We start from the raw sequence: 14,631 nt of genomic DNA, 5'->3' as shown, positions 1-14,631 counted from the left end.
CTTGGAAAAAAAATGGATCTCTACGACCCCCAGACCCTCGGCATCATGGTGTTTGGCGGATTCATGGTGATCTCCGCTGTGGGGATCGCCCTTGTGTCCACTTTCTCAATGAAGGAAACGTCTTACGAAGAAGCACTGGCCAAGCAGCGCAGAGAGCTGGGCAAGATCCAGTCCACCCGCACGGAGAAAAAGAAGAAGGAGAAGGCGACGGAGAAGAAGAGCCGTGGAAAAAAGAAGGAAGAGAAGCCCAATGGAAAAATCCCAGAGCCAGAAAAGAGTCAGGAGGAGTCCGAGGCAGATTCAGAGTCTGCTGCGGCTCCTGCTGTGGAATCAGAGCCCGAGGTTGAGCCCCAAGTCGCCGCCGCCGTCGTCGAACCTGCCCCGGAAGAGCCCTCGCCCGCCCCCTCTCCCAAAGACAAGAAGAAGAAGAAAGTGGCCAAAGTCGAGCCCGCATCTCAGCCCTCTGCTCCGATTAAACCCACCTCCGCCCCTGCACCGGCCCAGGCGTCTGCCCCCGCCCCCACCAAATCGGCCCCCTCTAAGTCCACACCAGCCCCGGAGGCCGCTAAACCCGCCCAGGCTGCGCCCACCAAGGCGTCCGCTGCCCCCGCTCCGGTTAAAACCACGGCGTCCCAGGCACCCGCTGCAACCAAGTCTGCCCCGGCTCCGGCCAAATCTGCCCCCCCTCAAAGCAAACCCGCCCCGGTCCTGGAGACGGTCACAAAAGACGTCCCGGTCATGGCTGTACCTCCGGTGGGGTCTCAGCCGGCACCAGCAGCCAATGCAAAACCACAACAGGAACCAAAGAAGAAGGCCTCCAAGAAGAAGTCTGAGCCTGGTAAGTGGTAGTAAGTAGCAGTTTGGTAGTAGTTCTAAGTAGTCGTAGGCTTTTTACAATGTTATGTAATTATATTCTTATGTGATTTATGAACAAAGTCAGGATAGGCTTTTTCAGTCAAACGTTCCTACAATTTAATGCTTATCACTCTATCTCAATCTATTTTTATCCTCCAAAGTCCAAACATCTAAATCACATGGTGGTTGTTGATTAGCTGTTAAACCTGTCAATTCAATCACTATTTATTTTTGACTTTGTGTTGTATCATCTGAAGGCCCTCGCATTGTACTGAAATTAGGTAGCAGGTCAAAAATATCAGGATTTATCAGGGCCTTTAACTAATCCTGGATTATTTTAAAATAAGCCAAAAGTGCGAAAATATGACCCCTTGAAACTGTATTGCTCTAATTGGTTTCCCACCAAATACATAAAGCTGTGTGGAAAATACCCTCATAGTTTCACACACCATTTAAGTCCCCCTCTCCCACATATGTCTGTGTGAAGTGCCAGGGGCAGACGTGGGCAGTGTTTGGCACTTGTCTGAGAGGGTAGGGTGCAGAGCACTTTGTACAAACAGGGCTGCCCTGTTGTGATAGCTGACAAAGGCTCTTAGTGCCCCCACAATGGATAGGAAGGGTGGTGTAGTTGTCCTGTGCCCAAGGCCTGTCTCTGCCTGGTGCCAGCGCTGTATCTCTCAGCCGTCTTGTACTCACCCGACTCCCAATATTGGAGCGGTAACACAGAACAGATCATTTGGATTGAACAGATAATTTTTTGGGATTTGAATCTTGACAAAAAGTAGCGCACTCTCCTTGGGCGGGGTATCATCAGAGGGTAGAGAAGCCAAATATTTATTCAAGTAAGAGTAATGAGTAATGTAATTTAGTAGAAGTTAACAGTAGTCTGGACCAAATAACTACTCAAATAAGAGTTAAAAAGTACTTGAGTAATGTGAGTATTCAGTAACTGTTCGAGCGTAAAAGTTTGATTCATGTTTCAGTTGTGACATAAATCATGAGAAACAAAACATGAAAATGCAATATTTTCAAAGAAATTACCATAAAACCTATAAGAAATCACAAGGAAATAACAAGTAAACAAAACTTTTTTACTCGTGAAAATGAAGATTTGTCACTTAGATTTACTCTTAACTTTAACTTTTTTTTTACTTAAGTAAGAAGATACAGATACTTCATGTTGATATTGCTCAAATAGTACTGCATGAAAAAACTACTTGGAAAAAGTGCAATTACTTATAAAAGTCCTATAAGTACATGCACTTAAGTAAATGTAACTTAGTACTACCCACTTGGGTGTCATTAAACGGCACCTGTGTGTTTAGAATAAATAAATGAATGAACACAGCATAGGTATTGTTCAGGTATCGTGTAGCAAAAAGAATTGGCTTGTGTCCAGCCATATACAGTGTCTTATGTTGAACCAACTAAATGAATACAGAAACAAAACATAACTAATGTCATTAATACAGCTGCTTTTACAATATTTACAATATCTGAAGAAGCCATAATAAATTGAAAAATCTCTTTTAGTCTTAAACAAAACACACGGTAACGTAAAAAATGTATATATTAAATTTTTTAACACAACAACTGTCTGCAGCAGCTCATGGTTGTTTTTTTTTGTCTTTATAGCTGCAGCTGTGGATTCGACTGATGCGCCTCTCTACCTGCCCTACAAGACTCTCGTATCCACAATCAGCAGCATGGTTTTCAGTGAAGGAGAGGCCCATAGGCTCATCGAGATCCTGTCGGAGAAAGCAGGCATCATTCAGGACTCATGGCACACGGTGAGAAGCAGTACCGGTGAAGGGAAAAAAGCACAGTTGTGTAGATTAATTTATGTGATTGTATCTGTGCAATTGTAGGCTACTCAGAAAGGAGACCCAGTGGCGATGTTGAAGAAGCAGCTGGAGGAGCGGGAGAAACAGCTGGCGGCCGAACAAGAAGACGCCTCTGCGGCAAAGAACAGACTCCGGGAACTCAATAAGGTAAGTCCCAAATCTGAAAGGTTCAAACAATTGAGATTTTCCTTGAAATAAAAAGTTCACTTTACACTGCACTGAACAAATGAAAAGTTCAAGTAATTTATATGAACCAAACAGGGATCAATGGGCTTAATATTAGTATGAGCAAAAGACCAGACCAAACATGGAGAATCAGCATTTAATCATTTTGCAGCAAAAGAATGACACTGGTGTGGGTATATACATTTGCATTGTCTTTCCTTACATTGCCCACCAGGTGGCACTAAAGGACAGACAAACAAGGATCACTTTTTTTTTTTTTTTTTTTTTTCCTCCCCTGAAGTGACCTATCTTTTTCAAAATAACTTACTTCAATGTTTTTTTTTTATTACACAATTGGTTGAATTATTGTTGCATAATCAAACGGCTCACAAAACTTTGAAACTACAATTTGGTGTCTGTTAAGTTCATCCCCGTTCCAGCATGTTAGTCTTATCGAGTGCCAAAGTGAATCTTGATCATATGATAGTGGTGCAGTTGTTTAAGTGCCTGTTTTGTCTGAACCAGGAACTGTCGGCTGAGAAGTCTAAAGTGGCCAGTGTGGAGACCAGGCTGAGCTCCCAACTCAGCAAACGGGAACAAGAAATGATTGCGTTGCAGGCTCGCATGCAGGCCAGTTATCAGGACCACTTGGCCCAAACCCAGCGTCTCAATGCAAAAGTTAGTCTCGATCTCAAAATAGCGTTAAATCTGTCTAAAACCGTGTTGTGGTAAATATATAATAAACACCTGATGAATGTATACTCTTACTGTACTGTTTAGGTTTTGAGCCTGCAGGACCAGCTCGATAAAGGCCCCAATGCACAGCTGGCTCGTCTGCAACAAGAAAACACTATTCTCCGTGACGCCCTCAACCAGGCCACGAGTCAGGCTGAGAGCAAGTGAGTGCTTTTTTTACATTTTACTGTGAGCACACTTTGATCATAGGTGGGTTAACACTGTGTCCCTTTGTATTCTCTTGATAGACAACCAACGCATATACACAAAAACACTTCTTTTTTTTTTAAATAGCCAGAGTTTGCATTTTAATGTTTTTTGACATGTGATACAAACATTGCTGATGTCTTGTTGTCTTTTGTAGTGTATACCCACATCAACACCGTTGCCATATCTGCTGGGGACATAGATTTTGTTTTTTAAATGCTTCTCTGATCTTATTCTTAGACAAAATGCGGAGCTGGCCAAGCTGCGTCAGGAATGTACAAAGCTCACTAAAGAGCTGGGAGAGAAGGCTGAGAGTCTGTTGGCTGATGAACACATCAGGAAAGGCCTGGAGGCCAAGGTTTCTGCCACAGAGAAACAACTGGCTGTGACGCAGGTTGGTCTAACTTCTTTATAACTCACACAGTGGTGGGCAGTAGTCACGCCAAAGTAAAGGGTTGCATACATTGATTTGAAGTGCATCACAACAAGTCATGCAAACTAAAAATAAAGGACACAAATATATTTTGCCAAGTATTTGCAAGTGTTAAGAATTACCACATACCTTTTCTAACAAGACACAACTGGGATATAACTCCCTTGGATATTAAGGTTTCAAAATGTCTGGATATATCTCATCTGACGCTGTAGGTAGCTTAATAGTCTTGTAATGACAGAGCCTAGTGTCTGGAATGTGGCTGTTCAATGAGGGGACGTAGGGAAATGTGCCCCAGCAGGAGCACCAGGAATGCGGGCAAGCTTCAACACTTCCCTCCCCTCCCAAACCCAATAATCACGAGAAAAGCACGCAATCATTGCTCTAGCATCGGATAACTTCACTCACCTTGTGTAAAGCATTGGTCAGAAGAAGTTTTGAATCCTACTTCGTACATAGAGGGAAATAATTGTACCAGTGGCTTGAGCCAGTGTAACATCTTTCATAAAATCTTCAGCTCATGGGTGCAGGTTTAAACGCATTCCGGTTGGTGTTGCATTGAATACAGCGCTATAGTGGTGTCATGAGACAATGCTGCCCCATGTTGTTTGACGACTCTTTCTTGCTGTTTATCTCGGCAGGCTTCTCATGCAGAGAGCGAGCAGGCGCTACAGAAGAGGCTGGAGGAGGTGTGCGAGGAGCTGAGAAGCACACAGGGCAGGAACAGCAGCCTGCAGGCCACACTGGAGCAATCCCAGCAAGACAACGGCGCTATCTCAGGTCAGTGAAATACAAAAAGTGCATCAAGCTGTTTGGGGTTTTACTTATGAGAATAACTGAAGTACATTTATTTTGTTGTTATCTTGTTGTGGAAATTGATTGGTGTTTGTTTTTGCAGAATTACAAGCGCGTATCGGGGAGTTGGAGTCTGATAACAGGGATCGGGCCGGTCAGGTGGAGGCTCTGGGGGCTCAGCTCAATGAGGCGAAGTCTGAGAAGGAGCAGCTCGAGCAGCAGGTGGCTTCCATCAACTCGCTGCTGGAGGCCACTCAAAACAAGGAGCAGGGGCAGAGCGATCAGGTAGCAAGCACTGGACTCATTGAAAGTCATAATAATAATTCATCATCGATAATTAGAACCTTATTGAGATGATACATGATAGATAAGAAGCAACAACGTAAACACACATAGAAATACATGTATGGTCGATTTAATTTCAACAATAATCTCACTCTCCAGGTCAACAGTGAAGATCTGGAGCAGCTGAGGCAAAGGTAAGACATACTTGCTTTTTACTACTTTAAAACTCAAAAAGCATTCCTAACATTTTTCTTTGCACAGTCTTCAAGAGAAAGATGGCCAGTTGAATGAGCTTCAGGAGGAGCTGCAGCACTTGAGGTCAAAACAGGAGACGACTGTGAGTGTTGCTGAAATGACTGCTCACAAGTATCACTTTGTGGATTTCTCACAATGTTCTTGTCTGTATTTATTTTACCAGGAGAACACTATCAATGAGCTACAGAAAAGTAAAAGGTATTTATCTTAATTAATGGCACACAGAGAGCTTTAAGCAGTAATCAGGCCCCTCTGCGCATTCGTCTGTCACATTTAGAGCATGTATTGTCCATTTGCCCTGTTTTTGGGTAAGGCAGCTGAGCTATACGATTCCAGTATGGTATAGGGAGCAAAAAGGTTTAAGTACTGCTGGTATCGAAAAACTACAAGTATCAAAAGCAGGTACCGAAAAGGAATTTAAAATCTTTATATTCAAGTTTTGATGCTGTTGGTCATCAAAAGAAATGAGAAATTGGGAAAAACAAGTGAAAAAAAAACCTGGGAAAAGAAGGAAGAAGAAAAATGAATACATTAACATTATATTATCTGTTTTTTTTGCATCTACAGGACAAATAATTTAGTATAGGTATTGAAAAAAAGTATTTTTCAGTTCAGGTATCGGTATCAAAAACCAAGTAATATTCAATTTATTAATTTTTTTACAGTAACCAGTCCTTCACCCTGTGCTGTCCTGTGTAATCAAGTTGTGGGGCCCATGTAATAATTTAGTTTTGTTCTTTGGTGAATGGTTTATTCTCATGTAAAGCCCATTTATAGACTTGGTTTACATTTCGAAAGCAAAATGTTTGCTCATTTTGAACATGGTGTGAAAGGTTTGGTTAAATCACAATTGTGTATATTTTTTACGTGTGTGATTTCAGTGAGGATGACTCACTCGTTGCTACACTACAGGATGAAGTTACAAACCTCAAAGAACAACTACAGAATACTCAAGTACGGAAATGATGCAACAGTTGTAGCTTTCCTTTCCTTTCCTTTTTTTTTTTTTTTTTTTTTACTTTTTCAAAAAGAAATAGCATTTTCTTATGTTTCAGCAGCCAGACACCTTCACGACCGAACTGGAAACACTTAAGACCAGGTAAATGAATGTAAAGGTTGCTTTGATTCTGAGAACTGTACAACATTTCAAATTACACTAAAAGCAAAACTGTAAGAAAACTAAATATGCTTTGTCTAAGTCAAAAATTAAACGACTTTCTTTAAAGCACATATGACACACGCAAGATTTTGCTAAAGATTGTGCCCAGCTTTCATAAGTTTGACCAGTTTGTGATGTTTAGAGTTTCACTTCCTTATTGGACACTGACAGGAAGTGACATAGAAGACGTTCAACAATTTTAAACTGTTGCCGTGCCAACCATGTTAAGTCCAATACTTGTGTTAATTAATGATGCTCTACTTCTGGGTCCAACGGAACTTTAGCCCTATTCACTATGATGGGATTTAGCTGAGTTTAACCAGTTGTAGAGCCAACTACAAGGATCTATTTAAACATCTGATCACAAAGAAATATTACATTTACTCTAATAATTAATGCCAGAAAAGCATTACTAATGAAAATCCAATTTTATTTTTTTTCCATACACAATGAAGGCTTATTTGAAATATAAAAAAATCTTCATTTTACCTTCTATGTCACTTCCTGTCAGCAGCTTAAAAATTCAAATAAAAATAACTTTTCTGCCCAACATTTCTTCATGAAAATTGCTGCTTCGCTGAAATAAAATGATAATCCTTCTAAATAAGTCATATTTTCAAAAGCCATATGCACTTTAAAATGCATTTACACTTTTAATTGAAGAACTTTACTATACTAATTTTAGCACCTAAATGTGTATACAGAGTTTGCAGAATAATCTTCCCATCTCTGTGCTTTATTTGCAGCCTGACTGAGAAGGAAGTGGCTATTACAACACTACAGGAGAAGCTCAAAGAGGCTGAGGAGAAGGCTGCCACTACAGACGAAGTAAACATTGACCCTGTCTCTTATTGGTTCCCCCACTGTTCTGACATTTACATTGTTTTTCATTTTTAACAGAGCACAATGTCTCAACTAAGCACATTTCAAACTGAAACCAAAGAAACACTACAGACCCTCTTTCCACAGATACCTCTAGAGGCGGAGCAAGTAAGAAATCCACATGTTATTGCTCTCCTATATGGTGTAAAAATATTGCTGTTACGTTAATGCGGATTGTGATTTTGCAGGAAAACTGGCTGCAGGTCTTCGCACAAAAAGCCAAGGAAGTCGTCAGCCTGCCAAGCCAGGACTCTCAGACAAACACGGAAGTGCCAGTAAGTGGTTGTTGTGCGAAACCCAATAATGATCAGGCAAAACATTATAGAACACTGACATGTGAAGGTAATGACGGTCTTCAACGTCTCAGTCAAAAGCCTAGATACTAATCAATACTCCAGTATCTAAACTAGATACAACTGATTTCCAAGGGTTGTGATTCTTTAAATTTGTCCTTTTTAAGGAGTAGTTAAAGAGGCTAGATGCAAGTTCGCCATTTTATACTCCCTACTGCCACCTCAGGTCATACGTGTAGCTGCACCTTCTATATTAAGTGCGTGCATGATGGCAATTTGGACCCGAAGTAACACTGTTTTGAGTGACAGTGCAGGATTTTAGAGGCAGTTGTGGTGAAGAGGTCTGGGCTCATTCTACACATTAGGACATTGTTGTAACATGTATGGGGAGGAAAATGCATAATTTAACATTTTTAAACTCTGTATAGTCCCTTTAAAGTTGTGGTAGTCAAATTGTTTTCCTGTTGTAGAGTAAACCTCATTTGGCACCATAGATCTACATAGTAAACAGTGTGTGTCTAAATATAGGGCTTGAGATAGTCAGACATGTGCACTGGGATCACTTATAGGATCAACCAATGACTGGAGCTAGCCCGTCCCCTTAATTTGCATAGGGTGAGAGAAATCAAAAGAATATGATAGGGTGTAAAAATAAAGCATTGAAGAAAATTAAGAGTGGAAATAAAGGAATACATTCATAAATAAATGCATAAATAAATAAATACAAGAATAGATAAATGCAGACAGAAAATAATGTTTTTTTTTTATTTTAATAAAAAAAAGTATGTTTAATAACCTAAATATATTCTTTCTTCAGCATTTGGGCAGCAAAAAAAATATAGGATAATTATAGGACCTAAAAATATGTTGATCAATATTTTATTTTAACCTCTTAACCCTCACCTGAACCGAGCACATTTTCTTAAATTGTATAACAAGTCACTACACGGCCAGGAATCCCCAACCTTTTTCGCCCGAGAGCTGCTTTTATGTAACATAAATGGCAGTGAGCCACTTGTGAGTCGTCGATACTTGTGCAACTATGCGACTTAGTCAGAAGCCAAGATATTTGAACACATTTAAAGAAAATGTCTTTATACTGAATTATACAGGCAGGTTTATCAGAGAAATGGATATGGAGGTTATTTCCTCATCAGATCATGTTTGTTTTTTCCTCAGGAGTTATTGGGAAAACTGAAGGAGGCAGAGGAGAGCCACACTTCACTACAAACTGAGTGTGAACAGTACAGAACAGTCTTGGCTGAAACGGTACTTTATTTTTAGACTAATGATTTTAATTTAATCCGACAATTGCAAATTTAGAGGGCGTGCTCCTATTGTTTTGTTTTGTTTTTTTCCTCTCAGGAAGGAATGCTGAAACATCTGCAGAAGAGTGTGGAGGAGGAAGAGCTGGTGTGGAAGTCCAAAATGGAGGCTTCAGAGGAACAGCTGAAGACGGTGGGTCTCTGTGTCCACGCAAATCTTTCTTCACACAGATGGCTTTCTCCAGCATTTTTAATTATGGTCACATTGAGACGGAGAACGACATCTTTTTAATGAGTGAGAGGTTGGATTCAAGTGCTTAGATGCTCCAATATGCACTTCAGGCGAGATTAAAACTAGTGACTTGCCTGTCTGAGGGTAAAAACGGGGACAAAAGTGCAGGAGGCACCTCATTCAAAAAGTTGGTACACACTGATTGACATTTACTTGACACTTGTTTCTTTTTGTAGGCACAAGAAAAAGTCCAAGTGCTAGAAGCAGAAAACCAAAGTATTTCACAGGTGCAAATACAATATATTGAAACATTTGTTTAAAAGAAACAGCTGGGGCCTAACTGAACCTCTGCACAGATGAAGGAGCAGATAGCACTACTGGAGGCACAGCTGGAGCGGCAGAGCGACAACCCGGACGCCTCTGAGGAAGTGGAGCAGGTACAGAAAAAAAGCCTTTTCATTTTCTATCAACTTTTAAACAATTGTTAGGAAAATCATCAGCACTCTAATAATTGATACCCATTTATTCAATTTCACTTGTTTTATTGGATAGCGCACATTGATTGATGGCATTCTTTTGCTGCCCAGTTAGCTAATAAAATTAGCAGCTGGTTTGTCCTGTGTAATTATTTTTTTCACAGATAGAGGTGAGTGGCAGGTGACAAGTTAAGTCTATAAAATATTGTGTTAAAAACATGGCTTACACTTTTTAAGATACTAACCCAATGGTTAGTTTATGTGGGATTTTATTATTATTGTTTTAGTGTTGGGATTCCAATAAGATCTTACGTTTGAAAACAGTGTAGATCAGGTGAAACTTGTTCAGGAGCATTTGAGAGCAAACAAAAAATACCAAAATGTAACTTCACAGAGGTCTAAACTATGGGAGGTTTATTGGAGGTTCTAGATCCTATTGAACATGGACCTGTACACCCTCTTGGTTGCTCAAAGAGAGGTTTCATCAAAAAGTTCAGAAATGAGACGATACAGGAAAAGCTTTTATTGACACTGCCAACTCGTTTCAGCCCTAGGCCTTTCGTCAGGGCAAAGATGGCCGCCTCTGTTATTATTGTCACCTGTATCACCTGTAACACCAGCTAAAGCTACAGTACTTGACATCACAGATATCACCGATCAAATATTACTCCAATAAAAGTAAAAGTTGCTTTGTCAAATTACATTTGTGGATGACATTGCATTACCCAAATAGTCACAGCCTTTGAAACTGGCTTGGGACCATTAAAATTGCAATTTTTGTTTGATTGCTATTAAAGTTGAAGCCTCACTGTACATATTTAACTATTCTATTCTATAAAACATGTCCTTTTCTTTATATTTCCTCAGGTGAAACTGCAGCTTTCGGAGTGTCAGAGCCAGTTAGAAGCCGCCCAGAAGGACGCCCAGGCTCACAAGGAGGAGCTGGTGCAGGTGACGTTTCTGACTAATTTCCCATTGTACATTTAGCTTTGTGTTACGCACTCCATTTTTTTACTGAGATGACTCTGTGGAAATCCCTCTTGCACTCACACAACCTGCTTGGTGAGGTTTCACGATTCAAGAATCAAAGTTATGTAACCGGCGATGACTTCCTGTTTCAGATACGACAGCAGATGGGCGAGGCCGCTGTCCGGGCCCAACAAGAGCAAAATGGGCCATCTGAGGTTCAGCATTGTCAGGTCAGGGTGCAGCAATCATTGGGCACCCGTATCATAAAGAGTACTGGACAGCACCTGGACAATAGGCCATAACAACAGAGGAACATCTAAAAAATTATATTTGAGCTTCTCTTTGTAATTTATTATGAATTAAATTATAAGGAAGTACATTGATTTGTACTTGGTGTTCATTGACTTATTGTATATTTAGTGGACCTATTGCAACATTTTCAGCAATGCTAACAATACCATCTACTAACATAGAGTGTACAATAATGGCTGCGTGTCTTGATGTCCCAAAGATGAAAAGCAGCAACAAATTTTACACCATTGTCCCTTCCAAGGAATATTTCACAATTTTTTTACAGACATTCTTGCAGTCACTATTACTAATCCAACTGGGTAAATGTAATACAATGTAACTATAAAGTTGCATTGTTCTGTAATGTACATGCGCTACCTATTCCCGACACTTGGTTAACGCAATTATATTTGAGTGTTTGTTTAGAAATTTAACTTATTTCCCCCGTTTTAACATTTTGGGATGTTTTTTTTTCTTCCTTTTTAGACACACTTACCTTACCAAAGTGGTTAGACACAAAAACCTGTCATGTGACCTTAAAGGAGATGCCTCAAAAGGTCTATTAGTCAGTGTCCAGTACTCTTTAGACTCTGCTAACATGTTGTGCGACTTTACATTCACTCCTCTAACCAGCGCTTCCTAGTTCACATTTCCTGGCATGGACACTTCTTATTCTTTTAACACGATCATAGCGGCAACTATAACCTGGCATACCGGTTTGATGACTCCTGTGTGACACTCTGCGGCTTTGTGTGTTTGCTCCGAAACGCTGCAGCTAAGTCTCTCCTGCCCTGACGACCTTTTGTTCTCAACAGGTGCAGCAGGACTTGAACCAAACCAATGAGAAGCTGCAAGAAGAGTTGGCCCAAAGACAGCAGCTAACGGAGGAGTTTGAGCAGGTGCGCCATCGTCAACAAATTAAAACAAAGAAAAATTCAAAAAGAAATTCAATGCACTAGCCGTTTTGTCTATTTCACAGGCGCAGAAGACTATCACAGATCTTCAGGCTGAGCTTGAACTTCTGAAGGATTCGACTGAAACGGCTGCAGAGGACAATGTTCATGAACTCAAGGTTGGATAAAGTGCATTATATAGTTGCAAGTGATCATTATGCCCTTCTCTTTGCACTGTGTATCCAATCAATGTGCTGTTTTCAGTGTTGGGCAAATTACTTAAAAATTGTAATATATTCTATATTAGTGATTACAGCTCTAAAAGTGTAATGTGTTTGTATTACATATTACTGTTTCAAAAATGTAGCTGAGTTACACTACTTTGAGTTACTTTTGGCAAAATGTAAACTGAACATGCGGCTCAGTCACTGCAGCTCAGGACTAACATCTGAACACCCTTTTGTTGTACGCTTGTACAAGTGCTTTTTTATGACAAATAAAGCACTTACTTACTTACTTACTTGTATAGTAATAATGCCACAGAGCAAATGCATTTAAATGCTCTTGTAACTCGAGTTGTGTAAGTACTGTTACATTATATTCCTTAGTTACTGAAAAAAGTTACTTTTGTAATCCATTACCCCCAACACTGCTGTTTTCTCCACAAAAGCAATTTAAAAATTGTATATACTGCAAATGTCGTCAATGTTAAATATATTTTTTATAAGCATACATTTTTTGGGCTTAAAGCCACACCGCGTAGAATTTTACTCATAAATAAAATTGAAATACTAGCACTTATTTTATGATAGATCATTTCATCATTGGAAAAATACCTCATAAATGTACAAACAAACGTGTGTTTTTGCTATGAGCGGCTCAGCTCTCCTAAGACATGACTGTAGCGTTACCAGGAGTGGGTTCATCTCCAGCTTGTCTCCATGGAGATGTTACTAAAGTTAGTTGAATTTGAGATTAAAACAGGTTAGGTCCTCATCTGAATCCATTCTTTGATTATTCCCTGCAGTAATAGCATTTTCTGTGTTGAGCTGGTCAATAGGAGCATGTTTTGCACTGATGGCAACAGTATAGTCCAAAATGTTACGCAGTGTCCCTTTTAAGATGAACGCTTGTATGTTCTATTGTAACAGGAGCGTTTGGAGAAGGAGAAGAAGCTGTCTAAAGATCTGGGACAGGCAGCCACCAAACTTCAGCAGCTCCTCAAAGCCACTCAGGACCAGCTCTGCAAAGAGAGGGACACTGTGAGGACTCTGCAGGAGCACCTGGACAACAGCACACCGGTAAACACCTCAAAACCAGCGATTGTGGGGATAACCTGACCTTCTTTCAGTAGGAGAGTATAGTTGGTATTAGTTTCGGAAAAGCAGAATGGACTTTTCTAGATCATGACCAATTAGTTAAAGCGATATTTGACAGATGCCCTGCTTAAAGTTAGGGATTTTTTTGCACTTAGTATCTAGTGTGCTTCCAGTAGTCAAATAACTACTAGGCTAAAAATAGGACAGGTTATCTATCACCAGTCTCCCATTCGACTGATGGAAGACCTTTTTTCCCCCCCAAATTGTTTTTATTTAAAGGTACACTACAAAACACATGCAGAAACATGTAAACGCGTCACCGTGCCGTTAGTATGGATTACAGTTTGAGAATCGATGCTCGAAAATCCACTAACTTTTATTAATCTATTGTTTTAAAGGGAGACGGTGAGGAGCTGAAAGAAGGAACATCGGTCTGAGAAGATGGTCATCAGAGACAAAACACAAAAATTGCCCAAAATGCCTTATTTTTATTAATGGTTTATGCATTCCAAAGCTATTTTCCTGTACTTTTGTTAATGTGTTTATTGTAGGAATCTGATATGTGATCATGAACATTTCAAGAGAGATGAAAATCCTTATCTATACTGAGAATTGCATTCCATTTCTGGCTATGTCAGAAGTTATCTACCCCCCTGCCTTTTATTATGAACAAGTCTCCCATAGATCAGTGTTAAAAGGGAAAGAGTGTGCGTCAGACGTACATCAACCTGTGCAATTAATTTGTATGTATTTTTATGTTAATTAATAATGGGAACATTTTATGGTTCTGTCATGCTTGTGGCTTGTATCTTGCCACCAAAGATATGTTGACATTTATAATAAAATACTGTGTAACTTCATTTGAGTTGTGTTCACCTGTAACTACCATAGTACTTTTATGTTAAAATGTGATTATTCTAGCATGACTGACCCAGGGTAGAGCACTTAACTGGAACTTACAGGAAGTCTTGTCAATCTGCAATATCCTCTTAGTGCAAGCGTTACAAGATCTAGGTGCTTGAAGTCTTTTTCCAAGCATAGTGGCTCTATGACTCCAATGCTAACAATTGACGGATTGCAGCTGCACATAATCTAATTTAGACACTTGTTTCGTAATGTAGGCTTTTGTTCACTGCAAATGTCCAGGAGCACTAATGTTTCACAAAATACAACCCCATACATTTTTTTAATTTCCGAGTAACAGGACAAGCTCAAGACTGAAACGAACCTTAATATGAACATACAAAGTTCTACATTAAATATGAGGTCCCAGAGTGC

The 14,631-nt window shown here is 39.9% G+C and overlaps 1 protein-coding gene across 3 annotated transcripts; it reads left to right on the top strand.

Moving 5' to 3' along the window:
• On the top strand, positions 1–14,200 carry rrbp1a (ribosome binding protein 1a). Of its 3 annotated transcripts, none has more exons than XM_079559714.1 (26): positions 1–838; positions 2,491–2,645; positions 2,724–2,846; positions 3,390–3,542; positions 3,645–3,763; positions 4,047–4,200; positions 4,881–5,019; positions 5,138–5,319; positions 5,479–5,513; positions 5,581–5,656; positions 5,738–5,772; positions 6,456–6,528; positions 6,633–6,673; positions 7,480–7,561; positions 7,634–7,723; positions 7,804–7,890; positions 9,088–9,177; positions 9,274–9,366; positions 9,642–9,692; positions 9,762–9,842; positions 10,749–10,832; positions 11,003–11,080; positions 11,957–12,040; positions 12,121–12,213; positions 13,186–13,335; positions 13,752–14,200. In XM_079559714.1, the coding sequence occupies exons 1-26, from the start codon at positions 13–15 to the stop codon at positions 13,788–13,790; spliced, it is 3,213 nt and encodes a 1,070-aa protein (XP_079415840.1). In that variant the 5' UTR covers positions 1–12; the 3' UTR covers positions 13,791–14,200. The 3 variants fall into 3 exon arrangements, with proteins under 3 accessions (XP_079415840.1, XP_079415839.1, XP_079415841.1); XM_079559713.1 differs by having other exon boundaries at positions 6,630–6,673; XM_079559715.1 differs by lacking the exon at positions 11,003–11,080 and having other exon boundaries at positions 6,630–6,673.
• Positions 14,201–14,631: the final 431 nt, after the last annotated feature.

The sequence above is a fragment of the Gobius niger genome (genome assembly GCF_951799975.1).
Source record: "Gobius niger genome assembly, chromosome: 7".
NCBI classification, from domain to species: domain Eukaryota; kingdom Metazoa; phylum Chordata; class Actinopteri; order Gobiiformes; family Gobiidae; genus Gobius; species Gobius niger.
Note: the sequence above shows the minus strand (reverse complement) of the source record. Positions and strands in the feature narration are given on the sequence as shown.